Here is a 25,868-nt window from a genome sequence, read left to right on the forward strand (position 1 = left end):
CACACGTGATGATATGCTGGTCAATAACTAGGTACACCCTTAAATATACAGTTACGGCTCTCGTATTCGACTAAGACGAGTCAACTTGTAGATCAGAGTTCAACTATAGTTAGTACATAAAGCTCTCCCGTGTGTGTACGGGTGTACATACAAGGAGACGGCCTGACATGAACTTGCAATTGAATTCGAATTAACACTAAATTGTCGTAATCGGTGCGGCAAGGAGTTGAACGTGGTCGCGTTGGCTTATTGTTGTTAGGCGAGGTTTATACTGCGGAGATTGTTCCCGCTAAGTAGCTAAGATTGGGCTCTGAATGGGATGTCACTCTCATTAAATATTAACTTAATTTGGTAATAAAATTATCCAATCCTTATGCAAAGTACCTAAAGTAAGTAATCGCATCTTTGAATGTCCAGGATAACTGCAAGGCAAGTTTTATAAATAGAGCTTTAGATGTAATTCTGAGAAAGCCAGTTATCAGAAAAACTATATTAGTACGTGAAAAACAAAGATTTTCAAGTCCTCTTAAATTTCATAGCTCACAAAGGAGTGTAAATCTATAAGCTGCTAGCCGCTAGGTGGCCACATGGCGTCCCATTAGATCACCAGGGTAGCGTGTAGGATGATCAACATTTAATTACATTATGAGGTTCCGAATAACCGGATAGTTTTAGAGAAACCTTCTAGAAGTTCACCATGTCATCTGGTGTGGAGCAGCAACATTCCATGTTCAGAATGCACAGTGGGCTGGGATGCTAGCATAGGCCAAAAATTGGCTTTTTCCCCCTCTTTTCTAATTGATTTATCTTTTAAGATAAAAATAATCCTGATGCAATGCAAAAAACCAAAATGAAAAAGGATGAATGGTGTGAAAATGGCACCGCGCCTAAAATCTGTATTTTTTGGCAGTGAAAATTTTGTATTTGACTGCCAAAATTTACTCTTCTTTTATCCTTTCACCATAAAATGTCTTTGTATTAGTTTCCTGAGTTATTTATGAGTTAGTGATGATCCAAGCATCCTAGTTACTAGAAAAAAACCCTAAGGGTCTAGCTAATTTGCTGATTTTTTGATGGAGCGCCGATTTTAAACTTAATTTCAGCATTTTTTTCTCTTAAAAAGGGCACAAATAGTTGCTAACTTCATAATACTTCAAATGGAAACCTACTTCATCTTAAAGCTGAGACAATTTTGGTTTAGAAGCTTTTGGAATCTGTCTGGGCCACTTTGGGTTATATCTGTTTAAAAAATTAAGAAACTCAAAAATGGGGTCAAATTTGCTGCATTTTTAGATAATTTATGAGCTCAATTTTGCTATTAAATTGACATTTCTTAGTTATTCTCCATGTTTGTGGCGTTTTTTGCATCCTAGACTAGAAGCATATGGATGAAAAATCAAAATAGTACAATTATTATAGTTAAAATTGATAAAAATCCAAAAAAATCGCGATTTTAAACGAAATTTTTGAAAATAACAGGAAAAATTTTGGTGTTTCAGAAAATTTTGGACATATAAATGGGCACAACTTTTGTTCTGATCAATATTTTTTCATAATTCAAAAAGATTTGAGTTCCTAAGATAGCTGTCCTTCGTTTACAGTTCATAGAAGAGCTTTAAAATTGATTAAACCTCTAAAAAACAACTTTTCCTGGGGTCAGCCTCTTATTTTTGGACTACAGGAGTGCTCAAAATCGGCCCAAAAATTTTTTCTAAGACATTTTGGGCCCTGTAAATGATTGGAATCGTATTTTTGTACCCAAATTACCTTAGAAACAAAGTTAGGGGCATGTGTGATGGTCTAAAATACCCTATGCTAGCATGACCCCCACTCACAGCCCACTGTGGAATGGAAGGAATGTTAATTAATGTTGCGACTAGCATAGGGTGAATACGAATGCTAGGTTTAGCAAGTTGATAAAATGTTACACCCAATTTACACGGCATGGTTATAAGATCATCACACACGAGAAGTCCCGGGACGGCTCTTATATTGAATCATGAACTCTTCGTAAGCTTATATTGTACAATTTCGTAGTAAGATCAGTACGTGGTATAGCGTGTACTCTGAATTTGTCGTACTCTCAACGAATCTTTTGATCTCAACACTTTGAAAGTCGACGATATATTCGTGCAAAAAGTGTTATCAGTTGTAGACAAAAGATAAAGTACGCAATGCGGCACTGTAACTTCAATTACTGGTATTCAGTTTGCTGATTAGACTGATAATGATGCTCTTAATTAACTGGATAATTGTAAAAGTAGCCATGTATACGCTGCACTGTGCAGAAAGATATATTCTGCAATTTAATATCGAATCTACGTTACCGAGATTGAAATATGGAAATTCCTAAGGATACAGATTACAGCTGCATTTCCGGGTTACAAAAAAGTTTTTCATACTATAACCATGATAAAATGATCATGATAGAATATTCATTCCAATCATTTGTTCAACTGTCATTTTTAATTTTAAAGCTATCATCTCGGTACGTGTAATGTTAAACAGCGAGGCTGCAAGGAGCGATTTAATTAGTTCTCCAAAATTCTACTTCCCTCTCACAAATAACTTGCTGAACAACAAGTTTCTTACACAGAGCGAGGTGTCACAGAGAATGTAGCTCTGGTAATCCTCCTCCCCCACAGTTAGCATAGTGAGTGATTTAACTGATCGCTCTGGACATGAGCATGAAATCCTAGAATGTAATCCAACAGAGGCGTGTAAGAGGTTGATGGAATTAGAGATATTTGAGGATACACACCCAGCTCTCAAATGTAATGGGAGATACTTGTGCGAATGCAATCGGGATAATTACTCTTCTACCGAAGCGTTACACCAGCTCAGGATTCGTTCCCTTTCTTGAGCCTTGTGTTCCGCGGTGATTTAAACTTATACGAAACCGAGCCCGATCAAATGTTAGAAGATGATCCTAATTTCTGCCACGAACTACACGCATTGACCCGTAAATAAGAAAGATGACGAGCACATCTCTAACGGATTGACGGATATTTAAATAAATCTTACCGTTAAACAGTTACACTGTTTACTAATCGATCCCACTTAAAGAATTGTGTAGAATTAGTTAACAGTATTCTTAAGAGTGGTGTAGAGTTATTGAGATAATCTAGACTGCCCACTGTACTATCTAAAGTTTGTTCTGGAAGCGTCACTTTTTAACCGGAGCAGCGCCTCACGAAGGTAGCTTATAACAATTGTACACGCGTGTGAAAATGTCGTTTTTCTCTTTCTTAAACATTCACGAATTATGCTCGAATGAGAGTAAATATGAGTCAGTATAATATGCAACGTTTTGATTGAATATTTAATCTTTATGTGCATAAATTACAGAATTCTAGCATATATAATACCTAGTACTTACTGTAATATAGTCTACGCAATTCCAGCCGGGACTAACAGGTGCAACATCTTAATATGTGCGCGACTAAGTTATCGTGAGCAACTATTGTTTATAACAAAAGTAAGTGGTTGATATTTTACAATTTCTGTCTGTTTTCAACCCCCTAGTCTACCAGAAAATGACCTTACAGCGTAATTAAGACACACTTTGTCTATATTCAGTTGAAGTGTTCATCCTAAGTCAAAGCTCGAGGCCCCGGTAAATCGACTTCATTCTAAAAGCATGACCTAATCTGTATTTCTTAGCAAGCGGTTGCCTACGTGACCAAGCCGTTCTCAGGAAGGATTGTGATTTACGAGACCTTATATAGCAAAAGGAAGGATATCTCCAAATTTCAAGGAAGAAGAATCAGTGTCACGCTGTGGCCTAACATTTCTGAATATGATAGTTTAGTAGGAGAGTGGAGAGGTGCAGTTGCCAAGAGTTAAATCATCCTGCAATGATTTAATGCCTAACAATAACTTGTCCATCTCGTGAGAGGGTCTTGTGATAAAAAATTTTTTTCTAGAAAGGGGTAGTAGTACAGTCCCTGGTTAAGTTTTTTAAATGTAGGGGTTCCCAGGGGTTATCAGTTACTGGTCTAGGTTTTAACATCTAGGGGTCCCAAGGGTTATCAAGATTATTTTTATCGTGCAAATCGAATTTTTTTAATGTTTAAAAAGCTGCACATTGATGTACTCATTAGGGCCGTGCTTATCATGTTCGCTCTGAATTTGACAATCGTGATTATCTTCAACAGCCGAGCAAGTCACCGCGGCAAACCCACGTGACTAACTCTAAATTATACAGCAAACACACATAAAATAGAGTTGGAATGTAGATCTGAGTATATTTATTTTAGCATGCTCGTACGACATGAACATTTTAATGTTGTACTCATGAACTGAACCTGCTCTCTTCTCTGTACGTGAGTGTATGAACTATGTGAAGTAGATGTGAAGTCCACGTCAGGAGTAAGACTGACGGTCTGGGATTATAACTTGGTTATCATAGTTTCAGTGGTCTTTCTCGTACATCTCACTCAAGGCAGTGCAGTTGTTATGTTAGTTTCACTCGACGACAGATCGAGCGTACCTGTGATGTCCGTTTTCATTGGACTAAATTTGCGGCGGGTTTGAGACAATCTAACACGTGACTTTGTTTGAGGTTTTTTCCCTACACTAGACTGTCTAACAAAGAGGGTCCTGCGTGAGATTAGATCACCAGCTGTTTGGATAGTTGTGAAAAAGCAACTTGTTTACACATAGGTTGCAGGTACTAGGCACGCGGTGCTTTGAAATATACAATGTAGATAATGTTCATAAACAACCACTCACCACTATCTTAATATATTGGAATTGATTCTTACACAGAGTATAGTTCAACATAGAATGAATACACTGTAACCCCTTATTTCTAGACTTCCGTAAATGCAGACACATAGAGAAGGTAGACTTTGTCACATATTATTACAAATCAGAAATATTACAGAACCTTGAGTAAAAAGGAGCGGGAATGTGTACTGTGTAGTCCATCTGATACACGACCTGCTCACATGGAGGCTAAGTATACATGTTCGGATATGTTCAGGTATAGAGGTACCACGATGAGAGCAGCGCAGCTTTGTCATCCCCGTGTAATTAGTATAATCACCACAAATCATGCCATATAAGGAATAATGCGGGCCCTTTGTTTGGGCCGTGGGCAAGTTTGAGACTCTTGTGGTGGTTTTAACGGTTCGTAACCATGTTTAAAAGAGGCTAATTCAGTTGAATATGCAGTTCAGACTTTTTAGGTGTCGCCTCCTTAATAACGAGCTAATGAGTAGCTAGGCTGAATGTAGGTATCTCATCACCTACTTAGCTTTCAGCAGAGAATTGATTATGTATTATATGCAATGCCTATGTAACCCACTTTTTACAGTTCAGATCTTTCTTAACGTTTAGCATAATACTTATCTCAACTTAACACAGCTCACCTCATTACCATCTAGGAAATGTCAAGTTTTTAGCGAGAGTGGGTTAGAGCACCAGATATTATCCCCGGTATGGAGTAATGTGTGAGCAGACATCACCGATTATACCTTGTTAGGACCTCCAATAACCAGTGTTAAGTCTAGAGTGTCACCTCGCTGTCTTCTGGTTAAATACATGTCAACTATTTGCTTATTGATTTGGTGGAGATGTTGGTAGTAGAAGGGTCGGTAGGTAGTATTTGCCTTCTCAACAGACAGTAGCATTAAGATAGACAAAACGGCGAGTCAGCGCGCAACAAGAGCCCCCTTTGTGTATTGCTGCAGCTGAGGGAGAATGTGTGAGACCCTTACTTGAATACTGTTGGGGGGACGTTAACTGATCAGATTTGTACACTGTATTATTAAGTGTGAATAAGGATTGTGGGTATAAATCCTCCGAAGCTAAGGAGAGGCGGAAATGAGAATATTATAATCTTCCTTTAGGGTTCGTAATGAGCGTGAGAATAAAGTAGCGGCGGTTTTGCACAGGCATATCATTAGATATTTTGGACATTTTTATCTACCGATGTATTTCTTCCTCTATTCATCGTATCCGGAAATTCGTGATTGTCGAACTAGTAACTTTGTTACGTGTCCAGGAGATTGAATAAGGGGCTATCGGGTCATTGTCGTAGAATGTGTGGAATGTTTTAAAATACAGGACAATCTTCCATAAAAGGAGTGATGAGGTATCCCGGAACTGCTAGTACCGAATTTTTTAATATCATCCCGCATTAAATCACCATTTGTCACGTGATACTACACACGTGCAGGGCTGTGACACACGAGTTAGGGTTTAGTGTTGCATTCTGGTGTCACTGTTACCACGAATATATGACCACATCGGGGGCTTGTAATCGAGAATGCGTACATTTAGATATGTTGGGGGCACGTCACACATTATCAGGGAGAAAATTCGGGAATGTTTTTTTGCGAGGAAGTAATATTGAGCTACAAATCGTAATTATTTGTTTGGTATATTATTTAAGGTATAACGTGCCTCAGTACGGTATACTGCGAGGGAGTAATATTGAACTACGAATCGTTATTATTTTTGGTATATTATTTGAGGTATACCTTGCCTTAGTACGGTATGCAGGAGAGAATGCGGCTTGACTAATATAATCACTACATCAAGACGACAGGACTGTGCGAGCAGACATTGGGAGATTAGAATTTAAAGATTGGCCCAGAACCAGCTGTGAACCGAAGATGAACGATTTTCAATTACACAGGTCGATTTTCACGTGATTTCCATGATCGTGTAACGTGAGCTGATCATAACTTGAATGATGTCGTCGTAATTTTCCTAATTTTAGGTCAAAAGAGCTACCGGTGGTATGAACAGACAGGAGAAATGACTATTGTAATTGTGAACCTGGGATCACGTGACCGGTGAGGTAATACCACTGAATCACGTGATCCTTACATGAAATCCTCGTGAAGTGAGTCTCCGTGTAGCAGTAATCATTTATGAGCCTTAAATCAGCGGAAAATCAGCGGAAAAGCCGAACACGAAATATACAAAGAGCGTTGTGACATTCTCTGCTGTTGTTATATGGGGATCACATCACAGAAAAAGAGATATGATCTACGATAGATTTATTAGTCCGGACAGTGCTCGACAAATTTCCCCGGTAAACAATTACTGCTACGTTAAAGACACGACAATACGGGTAGGAGTAAGATCGACGTTTTTTCAATGTCTCTCTCTCTCTCCGGGTTACATGTAACGGGTTGGGACGAGTGTGAAATGAGATGCTAAAAATGGGCTTTGTGGGCGGGGTGAGAATACGTTTTATACTTATCCGGACTTACAACGTTAATCTATATGGGTACTTACTGTTCTTTGGTTCCTGTGGTTCGGTGACTGCGACGGTGATTGGCTTGGGGGTGGTGATTTTAGGGGTTGTTATTTTTTTGGTGGTGGGTTTTGGAGTGGTGGTTGCTGGTACAGTGGGTGCTTCAGTGGTCTCTTTCACTTCGTGAGTCACAGTTTGAGTGGTGACAACTCCCTCGCTGAAGTCGTTAGTGGTTTGGACTGAGAAGATGTACGTTCCAGGTCCTCCAAGATCGAATGTAGCGGTTGTGACGTCACCTCCAAGTTCTTGGGGTGCAGGACTAGCTTCAGGACTAGCGTCGTCGGCGCCTTCTTTAACAACGGTGGCGAAGATTCCAAGGACTATTCGCTCTTCTGCTTCATTGTCAGCCAAGTCCCATGAGATGGTGATGGAAGTCTGATTGTAGTCAGAAGCTCCGACAGCCAGTCCTCCGACGGGGTGTGGAGGTCCTGCGAAGAGACAGCAGAGTTCAGTCGACGGTTATTTGTTTAAAATCTGTTCGTTTGTTCGTTTGTTCGTTCGTTTGTCCGTCTGTCCGTCCGTCTGTCCGTTAGTTCGCAATTCCTCACAGAATATACGTTCTCCATTTACAGCAACCAAATCATTTTAAAGCGCTAGTGCTTCAAGCGAAAAATAGACCATAGCTTGTTAAATTGAACTTCTTATCATATATAGGAAAATCAAAACTAGCCATGCGAAATCAAATATATATTGCAATGTTGGAAAGATATCGAGATTTCTGAAAGATCTACTGATCACTGATTTTTCTGTCCCATTTGCATTGAGTTTTCCACTGGCTGGGATGTGGAGCATATTATTCAATCAGCTTCATGCAACGGCCAATTATCATGCTCCACCCCCACCAGTGCTATTGTCAAGTTTATTCCTATTATTATTTTCGGAGAAAATTTCTATATATTTCATTGACAACGCACCGTGCTGTTAATAGGGTAAGAATTGACTACGGTAATTTTAGACTACCTTTGCCTGTACCAGCTCAATATTCGGGGGGGGGGGGGGGGGGGGGGGATCAGGTACTGTATGATCCCCCCCCCCCCCCCCCCCCCCCGCAATATGGAGCACAAAGGATAAAATTTAATCAATAGCGGTTAATATTTGTAGTTCACATTAATTGAGCATTTCATTACTTATTTGAAAATTTCCCTTTCGACTTTATGCTTAGGCCCTCTGTAGGGACTACGGTGTAACAAGTCATAGAGATGCAAAAATGCTTTAGGCTATTTTTCAAATTGTCTAAATAAGGCACTAGGCCACAGTGTGCTTTGACATCACGTCGCCCCTTTACGATTTGTTTCAATTCTAAAATCAACCCATGCGTCAATCTAGGTAATCTATCGTAATCAGGGTTAAGCTCGGTGTCAAATGTAGTCGGTTAGATTTTTTACCTTAAACTTAAGCTGTACAAAGCTTTATGCTGAATAAGGGAAATAATGGTTTTTCCCAGTATATTCGGCCCAAACTTCAAAGGAGGTGTCAAACTGTTTTTTCGACAATTCATAATGCCCTAACTAAGTAGAGAGAAGTGGTCCTGTACATTGTACAGTGTACCAGTGAACAGTGTACACCGTATTTGTTTGGAACAATGGCTACCGGCCTAATTATACCCTCTGAGAAAAACAGCAGGGTTTACCGTTTCGTTTATCATTCTGTGGAGCAGTAGACGATTTTTCACCTGATTTTAGCTATATGAGTGTGTCTTGTAGTCTGTCATTTGTCAATTAGTATCGTTATATTAATTTAAAGGATGTTAAATTGAACTTTAAATCAAATAATGTAAGATATTTAGTAAGTAAAATGAATCGTTATAACCATTGCATTCATCAATCACGATTCGTGCTAAGAACATCACTTTGATGATTAACAAGGAAGAAGTTGGTTCTATATCGATATCAGAGAGAATCAAAGATAAATAACTAAATAATTCAGCATTTTCCGACCCCGAGGAAATTTGAGAGCACTGTCAAAAAGAGTTTTCTTTTCTTTTTACGTTTAAATAGTTAATGTTTTGTGATTTATCCGTGCAAACAGGAAAACGTAAACACATAGATCAAGAGAATGTGAAAACGTAAGACAATTGAATGCATTTTAATGACTAATCTTAATCATTAGGTAAGAAAATGGTTTTATTTGATTAAAAAGAGGTTTAACAAGGAACTGGGTATTCGTTACAAGAATTAAATAAGTCACGGTCAGAACACATATAATAGTAATAAGTTGTTTACAGGATGATCACAGTCACTGGTCAGTAGTACTGACGATATAAGTCATTATTATATAATATAGGAGAACATAAATAGACGTTAATAGATGTTGAACACAAAACAGCAACAATTGGTACACACAGCTACACATGTAAACACGAACTAAAAGTGATCGAAATTGTTGTAAATTGCCAGGTAAAAGGAACAAAGTTGAGTGTTCGGATGTTATATGTTTGTTCAAATGATAGGTAGGATTGTCGATTGAGCCAAATCATCGAATTTTGAGTAAAGAATCCTGACTTACTATGATCACAACAAGAGGCATTGGTTTGAGTCGTTTTACAATTAGTTAAACGACATTCTAGGATATTTTAAATTAGGATCAATTAGGTTTTAAATAAATTAAGACACCATGCACCTTTGTCAATTTAAGTAGCATAGAACTGAAGCTCTAGCTCATAACGATAAAAGAATTAAAGAGCATTGACAGGTCTAACTTTTCATCATTCCGTTAGAGAACAGACGTAACAAACTTAAATTACTTTAACTGCACATGCATTTAAACATTTTGTATTATTCTATTGCAATCTATGTCTTATTTCACAAGATACAAGTTTTTGTCTAAAAGTAAACGACTTACGGTTATCCTTTGTGGTAAAGGAAGTCTCAGCAGGCTCAATTCCCTCTCTAATTCCGGCAGCGTTGGAAGCATCTACCTTGGCCACAAAGTTGGAGGCAACAGATAGACCTTCAAATCGGTGAGAGTTGGTTGCAACATCGACCTGTAATATCCTTAGTTAGATTGTTGCACTGCGTTCCGTCTCGAGAAAAGTTCAATTCAATATCACAGATCTTTGTACATTACACAATTTGCCGTATGTTGGAAACAAACTGACTAAAAGACTGTTTCGACGTTTACAGCTTTACTTTATATCCAACACACAGAAATTTCTTCAAGAAATAAGAACTAACCGTGGTCCAGTCGGCAGCACCAACTGCTTGCCATCCTACATTGTAGCTAGAGGCTCCTTCTACAACATCCCAAGTAAGATCAACGGTGGTAAATTCAGGGACAGCAACAAAGTTGACTACTCCAGCCATGGGGGGTTCTGCAAAGTTTCTTGGTTAAAACAGATTTACATGACTATTGATTATCAGTCAAGAGTTATTTGTGCCCTCAAGATGCAATGATAATTTGACAGATATACGCTCTGAAAGCTTTGTCAATGCTCGAAAATATTGGTGTGTACAATTAAGGTTTCAAATAAAAGCCGGGACCAAATAAAAACAGAAAAAAGCAAATTCTAGTTACCAATGATTTCAAGATTGATGTTGTTAGAATTTCCTTTACGAGAGACCATACATCCGAATTGCCTTGCATCAGCGCTAGTAACATCTTTAATGACGAGGGTACCTTCGCCAATATCGTCATCAGAAACGAAGTAAATTCTTTGTTCCGGATCTGAAAATTTAGGAAACTGTTTTAACGGCTTAAAAATATTTCATAGCATTTATTAATTATTAATCAAGATAGGCATTATTGCTTCTTTGTTAGTAATAGTTGCTCATAGCACTACACGCGTTATCTTACCAAAACGAACGTTGATGTATCTGTTTAAACAGGGAATGTGGCAGGTAAGACGAACTTAAAACTGTACTTTACCTTCGAGGGAAACAATTTCTCCGTACTGTCCATCGCTATATAGGGATTCAGATGTTTCTCCCACAACCATGTCTCCATACATTCGGTTTCCGGGTGTCCAGTTGCAAGAAATGGTCACAGTTTGTTTCCAGACGATGGGTCCATCATCCATTGATGGGCTCACGGTTAGCACGATGTCATTACTATAAAAACCTGAAATCGTTAGCATTATAACATTGTAATAACATATACACACAGAGTTTGAACTAGCTATACAGAACATCTACAAAATTGTTAGAAATAAGAGGTATTGATTTAAACTTTAGTACTCACAGGCAAATGCAGAGAGGAATAAAAGGACGTGGAACATGACTTGGGTCATGGTGGCTGCAACTGAATGAATTACGATCAATAAACAGATAAACTTTATCTTTTAGAAGTTCATCAGATGAGACACTTTTATTTTCGACAAGGAAAAGAGCCAGAAAAGTGGAGGCATTAGAGTAAACGGATTATACATATTGAATGTTAACGTACACGACTAGTCATCATAGAAATAGATCCTTTAAAATTATCAAACTTCAATAAAAGGATTTTAAAACGTTAAATTTCAAAGCGGTGAATTAGGTCGATGAATAATGCCGTTGACTTTTATCATAAACTGGTGATCGCTAAAATAAAGCAATGAAAATCCTTGATCGGAGTTATCTAAAGCTAAACTACTTATTCCAGAATGAAAGAACAAAATTTGAGAACGTCAAACATCAGCTAGCGAACTGTTATTAGAAGTGACAGTAAAATGTCCGTTCAGATGAAAACTCACGTACAAAGGAAGTTCAAGAAGTCACGTACTAGGGTCTGAGCTAGCTACACTGATGTTTCAAACTATAGCAATGAACGTTTGGCGCTAAAACAATTTATCAATGCTTGCGGAGTAGCTCAGCCGATGATGTACGCGTGGTTTTCAGTTGCATTGCGCGTCATCAACAAGCGCACTGTTTTAGTGTATTTTAAAATTGTAATCTATTTAATTGCAACAATGAACATTAGACTAAGCGCCACTCTTTTAATTTTATAGATTTGATACGTAAATACAAAACTACGCAATAAGAATACTAAAAAACAAACATACGATTGATTAGTAGTTATTGTTAGTTAAATAATTTGTAATTGTTTGGTTGACGATGTCAACCCATCGAGATCGTTGCGAAGCAAGAATGCTAGTTCGCGCGGCGCGTCGAAGCGGCGAAGTCCTCCAAGTAATTGTAGGCTTAGCAATAATATTTCTGATACGCGTATCACAAATATCATTGTATGCCCTTTTTCCGCGCGAAAAGTAGCATGCAACGTATGTCAAGGAAATATTTATTATATATTTTTTTCATAGTGCAATGTTGTAGCGCGATGCACTACTGGGTCGCGCGCGCATCAAATAATGCTTCTCGCAACCACCTTCGGTAGATCGGCGAGATGCACCACTGTGCCTCACCGAGCTGCGAAGAATTGACATCGTGAATCAAAGTGCAATGATAGTTTGTAAACACATAATGCATGTGTGATGATGTAGGCTTTTATTAATTCGCTCGACCAAAAATTTCACGTGACTTTTGTTTTTATTGTTTTGCAGCCGTACAAAACGGTTTTACGTAAACCCAAATCCCAACCCTAACCCTAACCATAACCCAAAAGCTATCCATTACCCTTACCACAACCCTAACCCGGGCATAGCGCAGCCTGTCACGTGACCAAAACGGTTTTTTGCCCATAACTCTCCAGGGAAGCATTTTTACCCTACGTCATGATGCATGATATGAGGGGTTATTCGGAATCAGCGTCCAAAATACACCGATTGAGATCAATTTCATTCCCAAAAGAAAAGGCATTTTCACAAGAAGAAGAATTTTTTAAAATTTGGGCGATTTAGTAGGATCGAGCGGATGATGTGATGTCATAAATTTTCACTTACTTATTTACTGACAGGCTGATCGAGCACCGCTCAGTAAATTGTAGACTTACACATTACAAGGAAACTTAATGAAAAAATGATCCCATTCCAAGAACTTGCCTTACCACTTATATATTATGACTTACGTTTTGGTTCCGCCTCGCAAGATTGATCGAGTCCGCTCAACCATTATATCGTGGCTTTTTAAAATGACTTATTAACAATTAAATGAGTGACGATGAGGCCAGGAACACGAAATGAAACAAATTTAGCATGCTCGTTCTTTTTTAAGCAAAAGTAAAAATTGATTGCGATTGTTACCTGGGGACCCTTGACACACGCTGCAACCCCTTTTGATAGCGCGCGAAGTAAAGCGCCGGCCGGCCGGCGTGCACGCTTCGCGTGCACAAGAGATATACAACGTGTAGCAAAGGGGACCCATGATCTGAGAGCTTTATAATAATGTTCATAAAATGGAGATTCGGCGGAATGACAGGCTGAGCGCCGCTCAGTAACTCATTGTAGTAAATATTTTTGACTTTAGCTTTGACGGATGTTACTCGTCTAAATCTAAATTTCTTCGAAGTAGCGCGCGCCGCTTTCTTCTCGAATTGTTGGCCCGATGGCAAGTGCTACGAAGTAGCGCGCGCCGGGCCAAATCATTAACTATGGTCAACTTTAGCTTGGCACTGCTCATTTTGCAATTGGGCGCAGAGCAGTAAAAACACGTGCAACGTGCAGCCCTCAGCTTTGTCCATTGTTAATGGACTAGCCCGGCTCGCGTTAATTGACGATGTTAATTCATCCATCATCGCAGCTCGGTGAGGCACAGTAGCGCATTGCGCTATAAGTATACAAGGCTCGCGCTACTTCGTAGTACACTTGCCATGCATCGGGCCAACATTTCGAGAAAAAAGCGGCGCGAACTACTTCGAAGAATTTTAGACGAGTAACATCCGTCAACCCACAGCTGAATATTGATTATGTGGGATGTCCGCCGTCCAGTATGCTCAAAGTCAAAGCAGATGGGTCAGTTTCTTCTCGACAGATGCAACTGACTCGACTCACTGTACTATACTCCGATAGTTCGGACAAAATCTTGTTGTCCCAAAATCAAGAATCTGGCCGGCTGTCATTGTGCAATGTGCATTGGCCACCATGAGAGTGCAAAATGATCTGCACCTCCTTTTTTAACACATGAAACATTAATGGCTTGTGATTAGCGAACTTTATCAACATGGAAATATCATATTCTAGGTTTTTTCACCTACAAGGAAACATTTTCAAACTTAGCATCGTATAAATAAAACTTTTGTCTCATGCAGCTGGGTACAGAGCAAGAGCTAACTGTGGCCTTCATTAACAGAATAGTCTGGCGAGCGACGGTTTGCCACCGCTGTAGTCTAGTTCTTGATGATGTAGGAAGGCTGAAGCACGCCTTAAGAAACCGTAACTGCAGAAACGGGGATGTTGAGCGGCCGCTCGACTAAATAGTCAGGTTACTTTGTGTCGACCCTAAATTAGGGACTAGACTTGTGGGCCACTTGCAAATGCTCTGTACCTCCTTTTGCTTATGTTGCGTTACTGTTATAGAACTAATATAATGCATTTTCACTATGCTCTTTTCACTCTTTGATGACATGATATTGTCATCAAGATACAAAACAAAGTAAAACATTATATTTGAAATTCAGAAGCAATAACCACTGCTTAAATAATCTTAAGAACTGATATCGGACACGATAATTAAGAAAATAATTCACCTGTCCAAATATTAAACATTATCTCTAGATGGAACTAGAGTGGAACCAGATATCTCTCAGATGAAGTCATCAAGATTTAGGTACTGCTTTAAAAAGTCAGAAAACTGAAACGTATAACATTTTAATGACAACAAAGCCATGATTAAAGAGGTGACAGCCCACTCAATTACACAATAATTTCTTTTCAAAATACTGTTGCATCTTGATCTATACAATTTAAGTTAACAAGAATTCTTGCTCGGTATGGGGTATAGTTAATTGATCTTAGCCTATAACTAACTATATGTAGAACATGTTTATCACGAACATTGGCCCAGTACATGCTATTGCTTTAAAAAAGTGCCGCATAAACTGACACTAACTCTCCACAGTCTACTGCAAGTTAATCCTGCGTCACCTAATTTAAGAGTGGTCAAAAATTAAAATCAACTAAATGAGCTAAACCGTACGTGAGACGTAAACGAAAATATGCAAATAAATGCCACATTTTTTAGGTTTTATCCAATGGATTGGAATTTGGCAGTTTAGTTCGGGTTGTTAATAGAAAATGTTGTCTCGAGAAGGACGACACAAATATAATCAGAATTCGTTAAACAAAATTTCGATTAAAATTCATGCTCACATTCAAATCTTATCGTGAAAAAAGTCTGAATTTAAATCGGTTTTACATTAAAAATTCGGTAAGAATATACTCAATTTAAATAAATCTATGATATGAAAATAAAGTGGGTCAGTATCTTCTCAATTCGCCCGTGACAGATATTATTCTTCTTCTCTTTTTGTGCTATCTGTTTTTGAGTTGCATCCGCCGAGTTACAGTAACTTTGATCAAAAGTAGAGAATTTAAAATCGTAAGATCATTCAAACGGCAGTTTCAGAACCCTTCTTTCCGAACCCACATTTTAGGAGTCGGGCCCAGTTACTCGCTGTCTTGAACGAAAGTAGAACCCAAAAACCTGAAAATTTAAGTTTAGGACTCAACTGACAATAGACTGTCATTTCATAGAAATTAAAATTAAGTTATTTTTAAGTTTAATTACGAAGAACAATGAATATCTTATTAGGATTTATTGTTATGAAAAAGATTTAAATAGCGGAAACAGAAAAAGAAGGAGTATCTAATGAATATAGTGTAGAGATTTTATTTGATAATCATTCATTTAATTCCATTCATATTTTGTTGTGATCATTTTGTCGTCAATTAGGATGAACATTTGTTGGGTCTGTTAAAAGCGGACATAAAAATGCTCTTAGCTTCTTCTCTATGACCACAGGTTTTCTAGTAATAATAAAAAGCGCATATTCGGCACAGTGCTCTCCTTACAAGAAGATTTCCTCGTCACAAAGTGAAGTTAAGAGCCCTCCAGTATCACACTGAATTTCTGATATTATTTTTGTGCCCTTTTCTAGATCTCATACTCAAATACTTCCAGGCAGTGTCAATCTAGCAGGAAGGATTTGTAGATGATGATGCTATCTGAAGTTGAGTAACACAGCTTTTGGATCTCATAAGTCTCTAACACACTCGATAATGTCGTCATCAAACCTATAGTTCACCCCCTCTGGATGGCTTTTTAAGTCCACAATATCTCTAATAGCCCACCGTTGCGCGTCAAACAGCTGCATTATTGGTCTCGGTTCGATGGTTGGGCCGCGACGTCTCCCTGTGTGAAGTTTATATCTCCTCTATATTCGGCACCCCACTCCTCTTAGACTTGTAATGTGCACAGTAGCAATGCTGTCAGTAGAAACCTAATTCTGCTGTCCTATCACGGTTTTTCGGGTTTCACTGCTAAATAACAAACGAAATTGTGAGAAATGAATTTGTTCAGAGAAGATTTGCCGTCAGCACCAATGGTCATTTGTCAGTAGTTCGCTTCTATTGAATTAATGGGAGAAAGAGAAGTGTTGGTGCTTTCAAAATAGCACAGTAAATTCTGTATTGGAAATCTAGGTTCCTCATATTTCTTGCGATTAATTCGATCTATTCACAACGGTAAGAATCTCTCTTCGATCCTGCTGTAGTCTGATAAATAACCTGTCAATCCTCTCATGTATTCCATTAGGGCCTAATATGCACTCGTATTGTGATGGAATATGAACTCGAATCAACACCGAATGCGATATAATAATTTAGTATATGAGCTATGATCACATTTCTTCTACAGAACAAGTTAATTAACTAAAAGTTTGGGGGAAAAGGAGAGGCCGCGTATGTGTATATCGAGTTAAGCGGTATATATTATATAAGCTCGGTAAATAGATGTTTGACTTAGTATAACTATATCTATAATTAATAATATACTATATATAGTAATAAAATATATGTATTTTATTACAAAAAGTTCAACGATGAATAACAAGAGAAGAGTATCACATCTAAGGAGTCGAATAAAGACATTATCTGGTCTTATATTTACGAATCAGTGTAGCTTACCTGTGGACAGTCCAGTAACAAGCATCATTAGGTACTTGATCAGATTGAAGGTAAGAAGATTGGCGTCCGCTACAAATTCAGCCGAGTCGCATTTTCTGAAAACATACCGGTTACAATACCCTGTCACCTAAAGTAGAAAGTTGGCTATTGATTACGTAATCAAAATTTTATTTTTTACCCTCTAGAATAATAACAATTTGACAATATTTTAATTCAAATTCCTCTCAATTTCACTCTGATAGTGATAAAATTTAGGAATGGATCGGGTATCTGCTAAAGTAAGTAGTTGCCAGTTGGGAAGGTGCTTGGCCGGATATCATAACAATGATTTCGGCTCATTAAATGATCAGGGTAGCAAGAAACGTAGAGAAAAGCGTTTTCCAGTCCAACAGGCAACGTTACGCCACTGGGGTCAGGCCATGATTATGTAATTTTACTGTTAGAGGGGGGGGGGGGGTAAAATATTAATTACGTAATATGTGAACGACCCCTTGGTAAAGTCTGTAGTACCTACCTACCTATTGAACCTAATTTGTAATGTGTCAAATCGTATTGTTTTAATCTATATTTTTATAATATGAAGTCAAATCGAGGTTCCAACCAAAAAAGGTTTTTGTGTATGTCCCCTTAATCATGATTGGTTTTCAAACTTGATCCTTTAAGTAAAATATCACTTAGTTTACATCTTTATTCTTTCCATGTTTTACGCGTATTAAATACCTAAAGACCGTCAGAGGTGTTTACCTCTAATTGGTCTGAATCTAAACTTTTCAAGCACGAGATAACGAGAATATATGTCACGTTGCACATACCTCAAGATGCCGTATGCTGCGATAGTTTCTTTACCATTGTTTACTTACTTCTCATGCAATGTGGTATAAATTATAGCGAGTGAGATGCGAAATAAAGCCCACAGCTGTACAGTTTATTATCATGATCAACATGTGAACAACCAGATTTGCGCGTGACGTGCGTGCGCGCGCTTAACAAAACACTGACAGTTACTTCTCAAATCGAAGCAAGGTCGCTGCGCGCTACGTGAATTTTACCAATTTTCCAAAAGTTCCGAAGGGCTTTCGACAAGACTGCTCCAAATTGCAAGGCCGAAAATCAATCGGTTTAAACAAATACAAATATCTCCCAGATCCTACCATACGATTTCCTTCAAACTTTCCAGATAGTAAGATAAGTACAAGACTGAAACTATGTACAAGTTTCTATTCGCCCAATTTGAGATATCACTTCTAACAGAAGAAAATAACTATTGTATGATCTTGAACAATTGTCTGTGTTCTGTATAATTCGCTAATTTGGAGAAAATTTCTTGTGTTTGAAGTAATATCTCGAATTTGACGCATAGAAATTAGCCTAAACTTGCACTGATTATCAGTCTTATCACAATGCTGGCAAGCATTACCGTTGCCATTATATTCACAATACTATTTACCCCCTATACTATTATATCCCCTTTATTTTTTTTTCAGGCATTAAGACTCATCGAAAGTAGTTCAGCATGTATATTTAAGTTCAAAACATTCTAATTCAATGTTAAAGATGACAGGAATACGAAATAGTTATGTGGAGGTTTTTGAGAAATTTGCGCAAAATACGCGCCAGCATGTTATACGAAATTCGGTAAAAAACCCAAAATCGCCATATATAATATTCAGGTGCCTTAAAAACCATGTTAAAATTGAGTTAGAGATCTGAAACTTTGCAGGGCGTCTATACGTTGACCAAATCGACTGTAATTTTTTTTGCATGTTTCAGGAGTATCGGGAAGTGGGTTTTCTGGAACCCCTGTTTTACAACAGATTGTCGTGAAGTATATTATACATACATATATATATGTATGTATCTATGTACCTATAGACGCTTTGGCAGTCAATTGTAGCTTACATTCAAGTGTCAGTAGATTCAAAAGTATAAAAGATACAGTCATCTAGAACCACATCACACATGTCTTGAAGATAATCGTTTACACTTTAGTTTATATTATACTAGAAAGCCCGTGGTAACAGGGATGAAGCTATAAGTAGTATTATTTGAAAGAAAGTTTTAATCGCAACCGAAGATACGGCCGATTTAAATGTTAAACACTATAAACACACAACGTAATTACCACAAAGCCGATCAAAATGCCGTTCCAACAATCATTGCACGTGCACGTGCTCATTCAACTATTCAAACACCGTTGCTATGCAACCTTTTTTTTAATACCTAACTTCATATTTTTCATCTAATTTGCACGTGGGCGGTCGTACAGACATACAGACAAAAAGAATTGTCTGAATTATAGTAGAGATTAAACAATAATTTAACGTCATCATCAGCACTTTATGACGTCATAAAATTAAGCGTTTTTTAAAACTTGATTTTTGACAAAACAATAACTTTTCAAATCGATTTTACACCATTAAGAAGTAATTTTATTCAAAATCTGAGGACATTTTCACCTTAGATAATTGTTCAAGCATTCTGAAAATCTACCGGAAAGTTTTCCTACCTTGCTCCTTCATAAAGATATTCGCTATTGACGTTAGTACTTTTTTGAAGAATAATTTTATAAAAACACAAAAGTTGTGAATTAGTATTTTCTGGTGTTGGGCTATCCCTTGGGTTGCGGAGCTCAATTTTGCTTCCTAAAGGTCTAAATTGTGTTATAGGCTAGTTTAAAAGTTGAAAATCGAAAAGTTGCACACGTGGGGACACGCCCAAATTGATTTAAAATTGCTAAAATCACTGAAAATTGTTATTTTCACGATTTTTATCAACTTTGGAGTCCCGTTGTGATCCAAGTTCTTTTAGAAATATTCTGAAACTTTGCATGCTTATCAAACTATATATAAAATACCACTATGCAAAATTCACTATGCAAAATTCACGGCTTACGAATTGTAATAAAGCTTATTGAATGGGAAAAGCGAGCGTCCGATTTCATTCTCGGTATCAATTTGCATTTGCGGACGGTTATTCAAATTAATATCATTTCCTTTTGTTTGGAAAAGAGAGACACTGGCAGCGGTTCACTCTACCCATCAAATCTTACTATCTGGATAGTTTCAAGAAAATAACATGCTAACATGGTAGGATCTTGAGATAATCAAAAAATGTTGTTTTTAAAAAGCCCAACTCCAATAGATGATTCATAGCATTTAGCTCATCGTTTACAAAGGTATTGCCGAGAAGAAATCATATAGTTGGTACCCTTGCTTCTTTATTTGAAACTAGCAATATCAAATACTTTGGTTTCTACTGCCAATAATATGGGAGCAGCTAATGTAATGACCGACTAAGATGTGACCAGGAAATTAATTACTGGCCCAAAACAATCGTCAAAAATGACATTTTTAATATAATATTCCAAGCTTGAAATATAATGTCTCTTAAACGTTACCATGGTTATCAATTATTATTTCCGGCATTGCAAGTGATAAATTAGTCTCCGAAATTGGAACCACACCTTTCAACCTCTCAATGACATGCAGTTTTTTAAATTTTATGAATTTTCTTACTTAGGATTTGAGTAGCTGTGGCAGTGGCTCACGTAGGCCACCTCCCACTTCGGTCTTTGGAAGCGTTCGTAAAGGAAACAAGCAATCAGGATGGTAGCTGGAATGCTGTAAAGAACTGAGGAGGTAAGTTGTTAGTCAAAACATGCAAAACATGCAAAACATGTAAAACACGCTAAGTAGTGACATAAAACAGGGGTTAAATCGAGTTGGAATTAATGATAAATTTATTGTATGTATATACGATTAGATTTCATTTGGTCGAATATTTTATTTGCAGATACTTCTGTGCGATGTGAAAATACCATCTCCTCTATCTGTTAAAACTTCACAGTCTTAATATATTTCAAATTATAAAGTATGTTGGCCGGATGCCAGCTAACCTGAGAACATTCCTATCCTTATCATTAGGGTTTCCAACTTGTCCGTCTTTTTGCCAGTGTTGTGCAACTCGGATCTCACGTTGCACATGGAAAACATTCCGAGGCCCAGGAATGTCATTCCTGAAATAGTTGATCATTTAGTCAAGGACAGAAACAAAGTGTGACATGTTGTTCTATTTGAGTGTTCTGACATGCACGATGACTCATGAATAAGAGGAATTTGAAACGTACTGAGTTCAGGCAAGTAGCCAGGGGCAATTATTGGGATTCGTGAATCCCTCCCATAAAAAAATCGGATAGAATTTTTAAATTTTGAATTTCTCATTAGTAGACTTCATTCCTAAAAGCATATTTTCCAATTTCCTAAGTTTTTGTCTTCATAACTCACTGCTATCTTTTTAAAAGTTCGGGGGTTTTGCCCCTGTAAAAATATGAAAAAGCATTCTCCCAAAAGTTCCCTGTGCTCCGAGGAGCCCGAAATTAACGTTACAACTTTACTTCAATCATAAGTTTTTGTTGCTAAGTTTAATCCCTGTGAAAAATCCTGGTACGGTACTGATTGAGTTGGAATGAAAACTATACATAATAATTGTAAAAAAGTAACTATGATGTTCTAAACATATATTTAGAACCGTATAGTATATAACCATTTAAATATCTATCAGTATTCTATACTACTGTAACATTTCCTTTCTGAACGATAGTTGTAAACAAAACGATTTCAAAATAGCTCACCGCATAAGTAGAATACAGCTAGCGGAACTATTACATAGTATTGTAGAGAACCAGTTTTAAAGTTCCCAACGAAGCAAATGTTCGCCAGTCTGTCGCCGTCGATTTCCTCTCGGATGCAAATGACAAGGAACAATATCCCGGGCAAAACCCTGAAAAAATCATGTTTAAACATTGAAATTGTTGGTCACGTCCTCACGACATCTGCAAATTAAATCAGGTCCCATGAAAGTTTTAACGGATTGGATGGGGTCAGGCCTATTTCGAATGGGACTTGTGGTAATATTTATATCACATGTGACATGACCGTGCCCCAACATATGGTACAAATAATTATCATAATTAAACCAGCACAATCATGGTAGACAGCGACTAACCAAGCGACTGCGTGGAAGAATTTGGCTTTGAGAGCGATGGCTTCGTGTCCCCACTTGAGTCCAGCAGCCAGGAACCAGGTGAGGTTGAGTATTACCCACCACAGAAAACTGGCTAACATGAAGTAGTAGATGAGGAAGGACTGGAAGAAACAGAGATAGGGACCGTCCTCTGAACTACCTGGTGGAGGCTGGTTAGTTTTAACTGCTAGACACAGTACATGACGTGAGGACATGTGATCTTTGTTAACTCTTGATATGGTTATTTTTATATTGTCACATTTCCGGCGAGTGACCGGAGAAAAACTTCAGAAATCAGAAAGCCTTTTTTAAATGTTGTAAATGATTAACACAGTGCTGTTTGAACAGACATGTGCAATCGGTGTATTAAATTCTGATCCGTCCTTCTTAACGCAGGGTTCCAATACGAACATGACGTAATAGGAGGGAAGCCAAGGGAAATTTTGTGGGACTCTATTATGGGGTTTTTCCAAAATCCATTAAAGCATTAAGGCATTCCCCAAACTACCACAAAATTCCCCTTGGCTTCCCCCGCAATAATATGAACAAGTTGTCAGCATATAATTCATTAACTTTTGTGACTACTTGAAAGTTTCAGCACTTTCCTCTTGATCAAGTAAATAATTAATTATTTGTATATTAATCGTTGCGATAAGAATCCCACTAAATTTTGGAATTATTCTGGAAGCTCCCAAGTAAGTTAGTGGTTTTTTCTTCATGTCACTGTTTTTATGGCTTCATTAAAATTAACTAGTAGACAGTCGGTTCATTAAGGGACAATTGGCAAAATTACAACGTCTGTACTTCTAAATGGATTTTTAGCGGTAAGTGAAAACTTTGATAGGTCAAAATTAGATGTTTTACTAGACCACTCGTTATCCTATTCCTGTCTAGCGATTCTAACCTAATGACCTGTAACTTAATAATCAATAATCATCTTTGGAAAAAAATAATTATAAACATAATTCATAGCGACTTTAAATTGGTTGCCAAACCACAATCACATCATTTTTTGCCGATAATAGTCGTAATAAATCTATCATCGTTGCAAATTGTGGAAGACGTAACGTCTAAATTAGATCTCCCGAATTCTTCAGTCCCCTAATGAACCGAGAAAAAGATCTGCAACAAAAAACCAAGTGCAGGGATTTCAATAGGGATTGTTTTATGAATTTTTATTCACATAATCAAGTGTCTTTATTCACATAATTAACATACCTTGTCTCATTACTGATCTACCGTCCTTGCTGTTTTCACACACTATACTATCGTTGAAGAAATAGCCCAGAACAAATCCTACGGAGATGAAAAAATAGCACACGGCACTGAATATTATCGCTCTCTCTGGATACCTGAAATTAGGTCATAATTTGAATAGTTAAGTTAAATCTAATTAGGTAATTCATCTGAAAAATGATATTTTAAACACAATTTTAGCGATCTCATTAATTAGATTTTTGTCAAAACTTTAAAACAGCGGTTCTTAATTTGCTTTCTCTTGAAAATGAACCACATGTCGCCCAACGTATTATGATGCAACTGCTTCGTTTAGGCGCCAAATGTTGCTCCAATATGATATCTAGCTTACTAAAAATTAAAGAAAACATCTGACGTGTAATAAAATAATCAGAGCTCCAGCATTTCAGTTATCGAGCATACAGTATTTTTAGCGGTTTTCTAATTCAAGCACATGACAAGATAGTGCTAAAAAGTATGATCTACAGTGGTGAGTGGAGGCAGTTCGGTAATCGTCAAGCACAAGCTAACAACCGACCAATCACACACTCACATTCACACCACGTGACTCACATACTCCAATCACAGAACATATCCCATCATCTGCTTCAGAACTACTATTTTGACTACACAATGTGCTGAATATATTTAATACCTGAAACGTTGTTGGTCGAATATGAAGGTCATGACAGTGAAGAGAGTAGCGATTAGGCAGAGCCCCGCCCAAACTAGGATCCAGTGTTTCAGAATATTTATGTTACCTGAATGTTAACGAGGTTAATTCAATGTTAACATGTGTTGTTTGTTTAATATGTGTTATTATTGTGTTAATTTTAAAATAATGATTATTTTAAATGTTATGTAACTCTGTAAAGCAGCGGCGTGTGAGAGTAAATTCAGGCAGCAGGCTACGCTTGCATTTTGGCACTCATTTGATAAGTGACAGAGAGCTTATATATTGCTATCTTATTTTCTTAAGAAATTTCCTTTGATGATCAAACAAAGTACATGTACAATGTACAATGTACATTGAGTACAAAGACCTATAACATGGAGAGAATATACCAATCCCACTGGACTGACTGGACGTTAACAGTACCAGGGATTAAGTCATGTTCCATAAAAAGTGATGATGAAGCTTTACCTCTAGGACCATAGTAGCTGGAATGGCACTTCAGCCCACAGTTGTAATCATTAAATGTCTTGTCGCTGTTCTCCAGACCAATCAGATCACAGTTCGACATATTATAACGGAAATCTTTCGGGTCGGGAGTCGTCACCTTATCAGTCTGAAATAGGATGTTAGAGTTGTTATTTCAAGTTATTTAAGTTATTTTATTCCCTTTATTGGGTTATTAATTGGTTTTTTCTTATCGGTGTTTAAATTTTAGTTATCTTATCGGAGCTATCTTCATGATTAATATTGATGATTGGGGACTGCCCCACGTTTTACAATAACCATCTTTATCTTAACAATCGCGAGATTATTAATGAGCTGCAATATTAATTACTATCAAGTCCAGAAACTATATCACGTGACAGTTACAGTGAGTCTAGAGGCAACAAAGAGATTAATTAGAACAATGAATTATTTCCTGGAGCTAGCAGTTCAGACCACTTGCGCGGCTTACAAAGAAATCGTCCGTTTCCGTGATTATGTTTATCTAATAGATTCATATTTTACATGTATGACGTGAATTAGCCAAATAGACAATAGACATACCTTACTCGGGAATATGATGACTTGGATAAAGTGGTGGAAAATTCCGCCATATTTAAACCCGGTCATTAATTTTCCCAATCATAAATTAACCCGCTATAATATTCCCGAGTAAGGTAGCCCCTGAGCCGAGCTTGCCTTACTTTTATATGCTATTTCATTTCAAACTGATGAAAAGCTGCTTTAATTTGTTTTGACAGTTACCAAGTGTCAAAACTAACTTTCTCCACCACCCCATTTTCAAGTCTATCAGTCACAAAAGTAACATCTCACGCAAATCAGAGTTACATGGGACACTGTATCACATTGACACAGTGCTGTAAATAAGCTTTACTCCACTGAACTAGCTTGAAAATAGCTACTTTACGATCAAGTAGGCCGAGCAACAAAATCAGATTTGACCTCACCAAAGCCGTACGGTACAGACTGTACCACTGGTCAAGTAACTGAAACTCAGGGCACAGTAATGCGGTTTGGTCGTGCAAAGGTGTTCGGTACTTCGATTTTGTTGAGGTATGTTATATTCGGTACTATCTACACTTACAGCACTACATAACATAACACTATCATTCTAGATGGGGCTGGTAACACTGACAGCTGACTGCGGTAAATTGACGTCTACTGGCAAT

At 37.6% G+C, this 25,868-nt stretch overlaps 2 protein-coding genes across 4 annotated transcripts in view; both read right to left on the reverse strand.

Moving 5' to 3' along the window:
- Window positions 1–25,868, reverse strand: part of LOC134820570 (uncharacterized) — a 119,439-nt gene that overhangs the window by 15,238 nt on the left and 78,333 nt on the right. For 2 of the 3 annotated variants that reach the window (XM_063831026.1, XM_063831024.1), the window contains exons 2-7: window positions 11,450–11,507; window positions 11,138–11,329; window positions 10,787–10,936; window positions 10,447–10,583; window positions 10,115–10,256; window positions 7,255–7,701 (exon numbers count right to left, since the gene is read on the reverse strand). In XM_063831026.1, coding sequence (XP_063687096.1) covers window positions 7,255–7,701; window positions 10,115–10,256; window positions 10,447–10,583; window positions 10,787–10,936; window positions 11,138–11,329; window positions 11,450–11,498 — 1,117 coding nt within the window. In that variant the 5' untranslated portion in view covers window positions 11,499–11,507. Of the gene's footprint in view, window positions 1–7,254; window positions 7,702–10,114; window positions 10,257–10,446; window positions 10,584–10,786; window positions 10,937–11,137; window positions 11,330–11,449; window positions 11,510–25,868 lie in introns of all 3 variants that reach the window. The other variant, XM_063831025.1, reaches the window with a different exon arrangement.
- LOC134820569 (frizzled-2-like) overlaps window positions 15,424–25,868 on the reverse strand; it is an 88,774-nt gene continuing 78,329 nt past the window's right edge. The window contains exons 7-15 of the mRNA XM_063831023.1: window positions 24,664–24,808; window positions 24,175–24,280; window positions 23,502–23,635; window positions 22,266–22,443; window positions 21,892–22,040; window positions 21,157–21,276; window positions 20,777–20,891; window positions 17,262–17,356; window positions 15,424–15,780 (exon numbers count right to left, since the gene is read on the reverse strand). Of these exons, the coding sequence (XP_063687093.1) occupies window positions 15,686–15,780; window positions 17,262–17,356; window positions 20,777–20,891; window positions 21,157–21,276; window positions 21,892–22,040; window positions 22,266–22,443; window positions 23,502–23,635; window positions 24,175–24,280; window positions 24,664–24,808 (1,137 nt within the window). The 3' untranslated portion in view covers window positions 15,424–15,685. The remainder of the gene's footprint in view (window positions 15,781–17,261; window positions 17,357–20,776; window positions 20,892–21,156; window positions 21,277–21,891; window positions 22,041–22,265; window positions 22,444–23,501; window positions 23,636–24,174; window positions 24,281–24,663; window positions 24,809–25,868) is intronic.

This window comes from Bolinopsis microptera, chromosome 9 (genome assembly GCF_026151205.1).
Source record: "Bolinopsis microptera isolate Bmic1 chromosome 9, MBARI_Bmic_1.0, whole genome shotgun sequence".
Classification (NCBI taxonomy): Eukaryota; Metazoa; Ctenophora; class Tentaculata; order Lobata; family Bolinopsidae; genus Bolinopsis; species Bolinopsis microptera.